Source organism: Garra rufa, chromosome 15, assembly GCF_049309525.1.
Source record: "Garra rufa chromosome 15, GarRuf1.0, whole genome shotgun sequence".
NCBI classification, from domain to species: Eukaryota; Metazoa; Chordata; class Actinopteri; order Cypriniformes; family Cyprinidae; genus Garra; species Garra rufa.
Genome location: NC_133375.1, coordinates 40,685,943 through 40,699,606, shown reverse-complemented (window position 1 = coordinate 40,699,606; position 13,664 = coordinate 40,685,943). Strand labels below are relative to the sequence as shown.

At 30.1% G+C, this 13,664-nt stretch overlaps 1 protein-coding gene across 1 annotated transcript in view; it reads right to left on the bottom strand.

Moving 5' to 3' along the window:
* The window catches only part of LOC141287604 (BICD family-like cargo adapter 1), a 67,821-nt gene that overhangs the window by 21,436 nt on the left and 32,721 nt on the right, over positions 1-13,664 (bottom strand). Inside the window, exon 5 of the mRNA XM_073819762.1 lies at positions 3,781-3,927. Coding sequence (XP_073675863.1) covers positions 3,781-3,927 — 147 coding nt within the window. The remainder of the gene's footprint in view (positions 1-3,780; positions 3,928-13,664) is intronic.

Genomic DNA, 13,664 nt, shown 5'->3' with positions numbered 1-13,664 from the left:
CATCATGGACTTGTTTATTCAGCTTTGTTCAGATGTATAAATCTTGTGGTCCAGGCTCACATTTTCTGAATGTAATGAAGCGAATTGGCGCTTTTTTAACATTTTAATTTAAATTTTAATCGAGAGAAACTTTAATTTTTTTGTAGCAATAGCCAAAAATGCACTGTATGGGTCAAAATAATCATTTTTTTTGTTGTTGCCAAAAATCATTAGGATATTAAGTAGAGATCATGTTCCGTGAAGATATTTAGTTCTAATTTCCTACCATAAATATATCAAATCTTAATTTTTGTTTAGTAATATGTATTGCTAAGAACTCCATTTGGACGATTTAAAAGGCGATTTTCTTAATATTTTTATTTTTTTGCACTCAGATTCCAGATTTTCAAACAGTTGTATCTCGACCAAATATTATCATATCCTAACAAATCAGACATCATGAAAAGCATATTTATTCAGCTTTGTTCAGAAGTATAAATCTTGTGGTCTAGGGTCACATTTTCTGAATGTAATGAAGCGAATTGGCACTTTTTTCACATTTTAATTTTAATTTTAATCAAGATAAACTTTAATTTTTGTCACATTATCTTGAATTTGAGGGTTTTTTTCGACAAGCCCCTATTAATTTCTGACTCTGGTGTACTAAAACAAAGATTATTGGAGTGTGCATTGTAAGGAAATATGTGACCTTGGACTACAAAACCAGTCTTAAGTAGCATTTGTAGCAATAGGAAAAAATACAGTGTATGGGTTAAACTTATCAATTTTTCTTTTATGCCAAAAATCATTAGGATATTAAGTAGAGATCATGTTCCATGAAGATATTTTGTACATTTCCTACTGTAAATATATCAAAACTTAATTTTTGCTTAGTAATATGCATTGCTAAGAACTTCATTTGGACAGCTTTAAAGGCGATTTTCTCAATATTTTTATTTTTTTGCACTCAGATTCCAGATTTCCAAACAGTTGTATCTCGACCAAATATTTTCATATCCTAACAAATCAGACATCATGGAAAGCTTATTTATTCAGCTTTGTTCAGATGTATAAATCTTATATTTTAATCGAGGGAAACTTTGATTTTTGTCCCATTAGTCTTTAATTTGAGGGGCATTTTTCGACAAGCCCCTGTTAATTTCTGACCCCGGTGTACTAAAGTAAAATGTGACCTTGGACTACAAAACCAGTCTTAAGTAGAATGGGTATATTTGTAGCAATAGCCAAAAATACAGTGTATGGGTCAAAGTTACAGATTTTTCTTATATGCCAAAAATCATTAGGATATTAAGTAGAGATCATGTTCCGTGAAGATATTTAGTAAATTTCCTACCGTAAATATATCAAAACTTAATTTTTGATTAGTAAAATGCATTGCTAAGAACTTCATTTGGACAGCTTTAAAGGTGATTTTCTCAATATTTAGATTTTTTGCACTCAGATTCCAGATATTCAAACAGTTGTATCTCGACCAAATATGATCATATCCTTACAAATAATATGTCATGGAAAGTTTATTTATTCAGCTTTGTTCAGATGTATAAATCTTGTGGTCTAGGGTCACATTTCTGAATGTAATGAAGCAAATTGGTGCTTTTTTAACATTTTAAATTGAATCGAGAGAAACTTAAATTTTTGTCTCATTATCTTGAATTTGTGTGGCATTTTTCCCACAAGCCCCCTGTTAATTTCTGACCTTGGTGTACTAAAACAAAGATTATTTTTTTGCCTTTCTACTTCAAAAAATAACATTTAATTCAATGTATTACTTGCCTTTTCTTTGTTATTACGCTTTTTGTAAAAATCAAATAACAATTAGCAAATAGAGTTTTTTAGTGCGGAGTCTCATGTTATTGAACATTATTTCAAACCGTTTTATAAAGTACTGTTCATTTCTTTAGAGGTAAATCTCTTTAAATGGAGAAATAAATGACTTGGATGGTTTCTAAAGAACAGTATGTTCTGTAAGACTTTAACTGATGAAAAAAACTGAGAACTGGAGGCTGTCCAGTAAAACACAAATAACAGTGAATCAAGCAGTCAAACACATACAGCCCTTTCTCTAGCAAAACAATGAACTGCTAATCTCTGATAACAAGGAGTTAAATGAAGCAAGAACATTAATGACTTCTGTGGAATCACTTTTTGTTCGTTATTCTCGCTCGGTTTGGTCTGCAGCTTTTATCGGCTGAGTTTTCAATGCCTTGCTTTCATTCAGAATCACAACCGTTTCAGGTGCATACTGTACGGCTGTTTTTATCACCTTTTTACAATGTGTGAATCACATATGAATGGATGTACCTGTCAAAAAATTCAATTTTACTAAAAGACAAATTAAGCCTATTTTAGAACCATTAGGTTTTTATTATTATTGCATGCATTATTTCATGTAGTTCACGTTAATTAAACAAGCGTATATAAACAATGGTAGCATTTTTAAATCGCATTTCATTTATCTTCAATTTAATGATAATAATAAACTCATTACTTTATTTCACGAATGAGAAACATTTTGAAAATAATGATAACAATTAAAAAAACACTCAATTAGAACATCCTGCTGAATTAAAATAATGATAATTTGAGGAAAATGTGTTTAATTGTCTTGAAAATAATGTCACAATACAGACATCTTAATGCTCCTTAAATAGGTTTTATTTACATAAGGCTAAATATAATTGTTTCTTTGAATGAGGATGTTCAAGTTCTTGAAAAAATTCATAAGTTTCACTGAATCAAGATGCACTGCAAACTTTTTTAGTTTAGTCTTTTTCCCGTATGGGAAAAAATAAATGAATTAATTAATAATCAAATAATCACTCAATCAATTTGGCCATAAAATATATTTCAAATAAAAAGAAAATGCATTTCCAAACATTGTAGGCAAATGAAAAATATATACACTACCAGTCAAAAGGGGAAGAAATGATAAAAATTAATACTTTTATTGAGAAAGGATGCTTTAAACTTTATCATCAAAAGTGATGATAAAGACATTTATAATGTTACAAAAGATTTCTATTTCAGATAAATGCTGTTCTTCTGAACTTTCTATTTATCAAAGAAACCTTAAACAAATTCCGCTCAGCTGTTTTCGACATAATAATAATAATAATAAATGTTTTTTGAGCAGCAAATCAGAATATCAGAATGATTTCTGAAAGGTCATGTGACTGGAGTAATAATGCTAAAAATGTAACTTTAAAATCACAGGAATAAATTACATTTTAAAATATATTCAAAAGAAAACAGTTATTTTAAATAGTAAAAATATTTCAAAATTTTACTGTTTTTGCTGTACTTTGGATCAAATAAATGCAGGCTTGGTGAGCAGAAGAGACTTCTTTAAAAAAACATTAAAAATCTTACTACCTAAAAACTTTTGACTGGTAGTTTATATATAGACAATATATAAAAAATAGCTCAAAATATATAAGGTAATACAAGAAATAAAACTTATTATATATTTTGGCCATTTTATATATATATATATATATATATATATATATATATATATATATATATATATATTTTTTTTTTTTTTTTTTTTTTTTTGCATTAAAAGTATGTAAACAACATTAAACAGGGTACATTTTGAGAAGCAAAATATATTAAGACATGAAATATCTTTATGACATGAATGCTTTTTGGTTTCCGATTAATTACAGTTTTGCTTCTCATGTTGTTTGCTTGTCATTGTTCAGATATTTACTGAAAAACAAGATTAAAATGCTAATTAATAAATGTTTCTGTTTGTCTTGCAGTGTGACGGCAGCTCACCTGTAAGTCCTTCTCGTGACACTGTTTCTCCAGCACCAGCGTTCGCTCTCTCAGGTCTTCCACCGTGTGCTGCAGCTGCTCGTTTTCCTCCAGCATGGCGTTCAGACGTCGCTCCAGTTCCTGCTTACGTTCTGACAACATCTTTATCTGCACAACAAGACCCGGAAGAACACCAGGTTATGGACATCAGCATTATACAGCTAATTGAAACCTATTCAGACCAAAACATCTGCAAACTTTACAAATGAATGAATCACAATATTTCTGAACCTTTAGCAGGTTTTCACAAAAAACTCAAGTGTGGTTTAATGGGTTCATTTAATTCTCCTGTAGTTGTAGGAATGCCGTGTTGCCAGGCATCGGTAGGGAGTCACTAACACCTCCATAGTCAGGAATGTGCTCTTGATAACGGGAATATTTCATAACAGCCCTTAAAAAAACCTATTGCTCAGAGGTTGCTCTTTCACAGTTTAGAAAATCTGATGAGTTCCCAGTTTTCTTTAACAATCCAGGGTTCGTAAAACATGCTTAAAGTACTTGAATTTGACTTTTTGAAATTTAAGGCCTGGAACACCCTTGAAAATGTCAATTTTCCCTGAAAAGCTACTTGAAAAGTGCTTGAAGTTTGGAAAGACAATGTATTTATGAAATAAGTGTTTAATTTTTCCAACAAAATTCACACAATTCAAAAAACATTGCTTATTTCAGTCAATGTCAGAAAACAATCACGCTAAGCAAGTAGTAGTACTGACAATGTCATGTAAACATGGCTGAAAAAGATGCAAAAAGAGGAATAGATGAACCGAATCAGTAGACTCATTTACGCTTGAACCGCTCTCATTGATTCAAACTCATGACTTCGATCATTCAGTTCAAGCGATTCACTACTAGCAAAAACCAGATCAAATTCAAAGAGCTGAACTGCTTGTAACGATTTTAAAAAGCACATAAATGATGGGTGAAACGGAGCTTTTCGAAACTCCGAATCAGTTGAAACCATTTGATTTAGATTGTAACACGTTTGTGAATCATTTAGTAAATTGAATAATTCAAATCGAATGATTCGCAATACGTGAATTTAAGTCCCGATCTAAATCAAATTCGGATCGAGACTTCAGCAAATCATTTGATTCAGGGTAAAGGACTTCGCGGCGCGTATCACAAATTATTTGATTTAGATCGGAACGAGTTTGTGAATCATTTAGCAAATTGAATCATTCAAATGGAATGATTCACTATACACAAACTGAAGTCCCGTTTTAAATTTAATTCAGATCGAGAATTCAGAGCATGGATTGTGAATTATTTGATTCATGTCAGGAATTTGGAGCGCGTATCACAAATCATTTGATTTAGATTGGAACAGGTTTGTGAATCATTTAGCAAATTGAATCATTCAAATGGAATGATTCACTATACACAAACTGAAGTCCCGTTTTAAATTTAATTCAGATCGAGAATTCAGAGCATGGATTGTGAATTATTTGATTCATGTCAGGAATTTGGAGCGCGTATCACAAATCATTTGATTTAGATTGGAACAGGTTTGTGAATCATTTAGCAAATTGAATAGTTCAAATCGAATGATTTGCGATGCACAAATTGAAGTCCCGATCTAAATCAAATTCAGATCGAGACTTCAGAGCATGGATCGTGAATTATTTGATTCATATCAGGAATTTGGAGCGTGTAACATGAATCATTTGATTTAGATCGGAACGGGTTTGTGAATCATTAAGCAAATTGAATAATTCAAATCGAATGATTTGCAATGAGTGAATTGAAGTCACAATCTCAATCAAAGTTTCAGTTTGAGACTTCAGAGCGTGGATCGCACATCATTTGATTTAGATCAAAACTTCGAGACCCAGATCGTGAATAATTTGATTTAGATCAGAACTTCAGAGCATGGATTGCGACTCATTTGATTCATTATTATTTTCTTATTTTAAAACTGTAAGGTTTGCGTTGACACAACTTGTATTGTAAAAAGTGCTGTATAAATAATCTTGACTTGACTTGACTTGACTTGATTCAGGTCAGGACTTCGGAGCGTGTATCATGAATCATTTGATTTAGATCGGAACGGGTTGTGAATCAATTAGCAGTTTGAATAATTCAAATCGAATGATTCGCAGTGTGTGAACTGAATCAAATTCAGATCGCGACTTCAGAGCCTGGATTGTGAATCATTTCATTTATATTAGAGCTTCAGAGCGTGAATCGCAAATCGTGAATCATTTGATTCAGGTCAGGACTTTGGAGCTTCACAAATAATTTGATTTAGATTGGAACGGGTTTGTGAATAATTTAGCAAACCGAATACGCAAATTGAAGTCCCGATCTAAATCAAATTCAGAGACTTCAGAGCGTGGATCACGAATCATTTGACTTCGATCAGAACTTCGGAGCGTGGGCTGCAAATCATTTGATTCAGTTCGAGACTTTGATGTGGGTTTGCGGATCATTTGTTTCTGATTTTTTTTTCCCTTAAACAGTAGAAAACATTAAAGTATTAATGCATTACAAAAAAAGAGTATACACAAATACAAATCCCTTAAGAAAATTAACAGTGGTTTTACTATAGTAAAAGTGTAGTATACTTTGTAATACTTTGCTTTATTTTTGCCTTTTTTTTATTAGTATATTTTTATTTATCTGTTTCTCTTTTTTAGAATTTGAAAGAGAAGATATTGTTCGATAAGTGAGATTTCTGATTGAAAAAGTAGTGCTTGAAAAGTCCTTGAATTTCATTTTACAGTATCTATGAAGGAGTAGTTTACCCCAAAATGATTTTTTTTTGAAAATTATTCACCCCCAGGCCATCCAAGATGTAGATAAGCTTGTTTTTTCATCAGTTTTAGAGAAATGTAGCATTCCATCACTTGCTCACCACAATGCATAGTGAATGGGTGCCGTCAGAATGAGAGTCCAAACAGCTGATAAAAAACATCACAATAATCCAAAAAAAAATCCACACCACTACAGTCGATTAAATTAAATTAAATTAAATTACCATTAAATTGGCTTCATCTTGTGAAGCCAAAAGCTGTGTGTTTGTAAGAAACAAATCCATTATAAAGATGTTTTTAACTTTAAATCTGTCACTTCCAGCTAAAATGCGCATCCATAGTATATAATAATGCTTCCTCCAGTGATTAAGTCATCTGGTCTGAATCAGGAGAGAAATCTGCACAGATTAAGCACCATTTTCAAGCCAAAACAAATGTGTAGATTTTGATGTCAGAGACAACAAAATACTTTTTTTTTAACTCTTTTTATGGATTACAGACTCATATTTTAGCCATAGGCAGTGGTTTAAAGTTAAAAACAGCTTAATGATGCACTTGTGTCTTACAAACAGCCAGCTTTTCACTTCACAAGATGTTAATTGATGGACTGGATTAATGTGGATTACTTGTGGGTTATTGTAATGTTTTTATCAGCTGTTTGGACTCTCATTCTGACGGCACCCATTCACTGCAGAGGATCCACTGCACGTTGAGCAAGTGATGTAATGCTACATTTCTCTAAATCTGATGAAGAAACAAACTCATCCACATCTTGGATGGCCTGAGGGTGAGTACATTTTAAGGACATTTTCATTTTTGTGTTTTACTATTCCTTTATGTACCAACACTGTCTCAACGTTTTCCTAAAAAAATTATTTGAAGAAACAAAAATGAGCTTTTAGTCTTGATTTGTGTGCATAGCCTATGAAACAAACATGAGCAGAAGTTTTAGTGTCTCTCCCTCATGTTTTGACCTAGATCTGCTAACCTAGTTCACCAGCACTGAGGGATTCTCTGATTTACCGTATGCTGCACCTCCCTTCAGAACCGCTGGACGTTTAATGCATATCTGCTTCTCTTGAAATTTTAATTTTAAAACAGCTGATCTAGATGGTGACACTGGTATATTTATGTCCCGGGCGGCTCAGAAGCATCATGGATTAGAATATAGACTACCGTTTCTCTCTGTCTGGCACTGACTGCAGTTTTGGGAACACCCAGACATTGCAGCATTTGCTCTTAAAATAGAACAGAAGTTTCCCCCGCTCAATTACAGCTCTAGTACACATGCTCCACACAGGAGTCTCGATACTAAAGCACCTTTACATCTTCATCTAGCTGCTATATGGAGCGTTGATTTTTCTACCATTCATTCTTCTATGAGAGAGCTGTCTCTGCTTCTTTATACTGCATGTGGTCAGTCTCTGTATTGGATATTAACAGTGGCTTGAGGCAAAAGTGCCACCAAAATGAACAAAAATGCCCTACAAGTGATGGATTCTTGGGTGAAAATTGATCTTGCACTAGTTAACTAAACCGATTACAACTGTTGCAGTTAAATAATGTGAAAATAAATAAAAAGTGTTGATTGAGGCATTGCATTTATGTTGCTTATGTTGCATCCAAATTATTATATCACTATAAATTATTATATATAAATATGAATAAGTAATTTATTGAATAAATATGAAGAATTTATGATTAATTCTAAAATGAAATTTGAATAAATATGAATGATTAATTTATTGCATAAATATGAGTGAAGAATTTATTAATTTTAAATGAAACTTAAATAAATATAAATGAGTAATTTATTGAATAAATATGAATTAAGAATTTATTATGAAATGAAATTTAAATAAATATGAATGAGTCATTTATTGAATAAATATGAGTTAAGAATTTATGATTAATTCTAAAATGAAACTTGAATAAATATGAATACATTTATTATTAATTATAAAAAAACTTGAATAAATATAAGTAATTTATTAAATATATATGAAGAATGTATTATTCTAAAATAAAATTTGAATATGAGTGAAAAATGTATTATTAGTTCTAAAATCAAACTTGAATAAATATGAATGAGTAATTTATTGAATAAATATGAATTAATAATTTATTATTAATTCTAAAATTAAACTTGAATAAACATGAATTAAGGATTTATTGAATAAATATGAATGAAGAATTTATTATTAATTCTAAAATTAAACTTGAATAAATATGAATTAAGGATTTATTGAATAAATATGAATGAAGAATTTATTATTAATTGTAAAATCAAACTTGAATAAATATGAATGAGTAATTTATTGCATAAATATGAGTGAAGAATTTATTAATTTTAAATGAAACTTGAATAAATATAAATGAGTAATTTATTGAATAAATATGAATTAAGAATTTATTATGAAATGAAATTTGAATACATATGAATGAGTAATTTATTGAATAAATATGAGTTAAGAATTTATGATTAATTCTAAAATGAAACTTGAATAAATATGAATACATTTATTATTAATTATAAAAAAACTTGAATAAATACAAGTAATTTATTAAATATATATGAAGAATTTATTATTTCAATTCAATTCAATTCAAGTTTATTTGTATAGCGCTTTTTACAATACAAATTGTTGCAGAGCAGCTGTACAAAAGTTTTAGGCTACTACAATATATTTAGTAGCTTATTAGTGGTGAATACTGTATGTTGAGTCGATGTACATATGATATAAATATTAAAATCAGTAACTGTGTAATCAAACAGATGATGAACACTAATTGCAATGGTTATGTGCTGTAATTATTATTCTAAAATAAAATTTGAATACATATAAATGAGTAATTTATTGAATAAATATGAGTGAAAAATGTATTATTAGTTCTAAAATAAAACTTGAATAAATATGAATTAATAATTTATTATTCTAAAATTAAACTTGAATAAATATGAATTAAGGATTTATTGAATAAATATGACTGAAGAATTTATTATTAATTGTAAAATCAAACTTGAATAAATATGAATGAGTAATTTATTGAAAAGGTGTGAAGAATTTATGAATAATTCTAAAATCAAATTTGAATAAATATGAATGAATGATTTATTAAATAAATATGAATGAAGAATTTAGTATTAATTCTAAAATAAAATGTATTAATCAATATGAATGAAGAATGTATTGAATGAATATGAATGAAGAATTTATTTATTATGGTCAATTGTTTATAACTATTATAATTAATAATTATCATTATTATCATTAACAAATACATTAAGGAAAACTATATGGACATATATAAAATAAACCAAAATTGTACTATTAAAACATGACAAAAACACAATAAAATTAATATTACTAAAACTATCTGAAATGAATGAAAACTGAAAATTTAAAAATAAACATTTAAATATTAATAGAAACTATAGTAGTGTCTAACTACTAAAATACACTGGTTGCATTAAAGTTTTCTTTTTATGCTTCATTTTTTGTGTGTTGAGGATTATAACCAAAAAATAATTTTTCACAATATTGCAGCTATACGAGTTCCTGTTTTTTTAATTGCACAATTTGTGTACTTTATGCAGGCTATTTAATAATCTCATATCTTTATCTAGTTATTCTGTGAAAACCTTTTTTACCACTTTTAATCAGCATTAAGTGTGCATGTCAGATGCAGCTTCTGTTCCACCTTTGCAATAAAAAGATGACTTTTGTTGTTGTTGATCAATTTTACTGGTAACAGCCTATATTCTGAATGAATTGACTGAATTTAAATATTAAGTAGGGTAATTAAAGAAATGCCCACTTAATGGAAGTTAATTTCTGCCCGTGGTCTGTAGTGTTCAGAGAGATGGAGGGAGAGATGACTTGATCCTGTAAATCAGCTCTAGTCTGATGGACAGCCCATCCCAGTATCGACCACTAATCATCTGACTAATTACCCTCCGCCTGTGAGTAAAGCCTGATACTGGAACCTCTAGAGACTTATACTGTGGTGGTACAGTGATGTAAAAGATGCTGTTATCATAGTACTTTAATATGCAGTGGGGTCCAAATGTCTTAATCATTTTTACAAATCCAAAAAGGCCACCAAAATGAACAAAAATGCCATCCCAATAACAGATTCTGGGGCAAAAATTGCTCCTGCACTATTAAATTAAGTTGATTCGCATAGGCTAATGCATTCACAACTGTATTCTCAATGCACTGCAGTCTGTTTTTTTTCTTTCTTTTTTTTTTCCCATACAGGAAAAAATGTCTAAAATATATTTCAAATACATGATATATTTTTCAAACATCATTTTAAACCTTCAAATGCCAAAATATATTAAAAAATGTACTTCAAGAAGAAAGAATTAGGATAGGACAATATTTATCTGAGATACAACTATTGGAAAATCTGGAATCTGAGGGTGCAAAAAAAATCTAAATATTGAGAAAATCACCTTTAAAGTTGTCCAAATGAAGTTCTTAGCAATGCATATTACTAATCAGAAATTAAGTTTTGATATATTTATGGTAGGAAATTTACAAAATATCTTCATGGAACATAAAGGAAAATTCGATTTTGACCCATACAATGTTTTTTTGGCTATTGCTACATATATACCCATGCTACTTAAAACTGGTTTTGTGGTCCAGGGTCACATATGAGGAAAAATAAGGAGCTATAACTTATTAATTATAAATTAGCAGTATAGTTTGGCCATCTTTGCATGTTTTGAAATATATTTAAAAATGTGAATATGTGAAAATATATTTTTGGCTGTGTGTTTTCAGTAAAAATATATAGAAATGTATTTGATTTCAATTACGTAAGAAAAATAGAAGCAGTTTAACAAGTGGACTCAACTATTTGAAAATCTGTAATGCAAAAAAATCTAAATATTGAGAAAATCGCCTTTAAAGTTGTCCAAATGAAATTCTTAGCAATGCATATTACTAACCAGAAATTAAGTTTTGATATATTTACGGTAGGAAATTCATGGAACATGATCTGATCTTAACTTAATATCCTAATGATTTTCTCATAAAAGAAAAATTTATCATTTTGACCATACAATGTATTTTTGGCCATTTCTACAAATATACCTACTGTATGCTACTTTTTTTTGTGGTCCAGGGTCACATATATACAAGCTGCTGTTTGTTTATAGGCCTGTATCTGTGTTGTTTAATTGCTACTGTGCTTCAAAGAATACTGTGGTATTACCATCACGGTAATGTCCAAGTATATGGTGTATTTTTTTAGGGATGCACCAAAATAAAAATTATTGGCCAAAGCCGAATAAAATTAAACACTGTGCCGATTTTGCCATTTTTTCACCATTGCATAAATTAAATAGCCAAAATGTGCTATTTACAGTTTTGTCTTGCTTTTCAAATTTTTAAAAAAATAAATAAACACTTTTTTACATTCTAGTAGACATTATAGCCTACCAGCAATTTCACTTAAAATTAATAAGTTAGTAAAAAATAATATTCTTTGGCCATTTTGAAGACCCCCTTCTTGAATCAGGCGTGTGTTTTTAATGTACAAATAAATGCAGCCTTGCTGAGCAAAGGAGAAAGTTATAATAAATGTATTAATAGAGCTGTTATAATGTTTTTTTATCATTATTTTTGTCTTTTTTATTTTATTTTATAGAACAACAGTAAAATTACAATACTAACATTTATAAATGTTGACTTTTATTCTGGCGAAACCCTACTTTTTGCTGACAGCAGCAGATTTATGAATGATTCTCATCACGCTGTTTCAGCGCAGGTTTCCCTCACGCTTTGGACATTGAAGCCTGGCTAACAAGCTCATGCAGCGCTGTCAGAATAAATACAATTTGTGCTTGTATTAGACAACGTAGTTTATTTACTAATGGTTTAAGGCCATTTGGTGATTTCGGTCATCATACAGTAACCAGCAACAACCAGCCCTTTCTCTTCTCATGAAAGACGTTCGATGCAGTACAAACAGTCTCTCGCTGTTGGTGCTTGTAATGATTTTTGCGTCTTTCTCGGACAGTTTTAAATGCTTCCACACTGCCCACATGTTTGCTGCATTAGTGCGCGCCTCTATTTGATCGTGTCACAACTTTGTTCTGTATAATATATTCAGCCTTTTCGCTTATTTGGCCAAACACCGAAAGAGCTTTTTTTTGCTTTTTTCGGCAGAATAATTTCGGTTGCCAAACCCTAGTATTTTTTGTTATGGTAATTGCATAGAACAGAAATCATGTTTCTCTGAGCTACATGGCTGTATATTATAATGTGCCCTGTAAAGATCCATCATGTCATTTTATTATAACACTCATATTTCAGCACTCTGTGATGAGATTAGCTGTTGCAACATGCAAGAACAGTGGTACATTTCAGGTGGATTTCTCCTTCACTTACAGGAAATATGTGATTTGATGGGGTTGAATGTTGTTAAATTCTCAGTATCTGACTTACAGAGCTTGACATCTCTCATATGTTTTAAGGATCAGCTGCCTGTCAGTAAGCAGATGGGGGAAGTCGGTATGTAAATGTGAAGACTGCTTAAGAGTAGGTTTCAGTTTGTTTGTTTGTTTGTTTTTTAACATCTGACTATGATTGAAAGACAGGACTCAAGGATTCTCTGTTTGCAAAACTCATGTTAAGCTGTAAATAGTTTTGGTTTCACTGTCCTAGAAGAAAAAATCCACCTTTATATATGGGTTTTTTACGATAACAAAAATGTTGGTGAGGTGGAGTGAGTACATGATTTACACATGCAGAACTAAAGCACATCCATTAGTCATGCATTAGATGAATAGTCCATCTTTAATCTGATTAAAGTATTTCAATCAATACTTTCATTACTTGATAACTAAAATAACTAAAAATAATAAAATATATATATATACTGTATAATAATTACATATACATACAATTGAGTGAATTCTCAGTGCAACATATCTCAATTTCATCTAGTTTAACTTGATAACTAAAATAACTAAAAATAATTACAAATGTATTTTAAAAAAAACTACAACTAATAAAAATGGCAAAAAAACGTCGAAATGACTAAAACATTAAAATTAAATAAGAACAGAAACTGAAC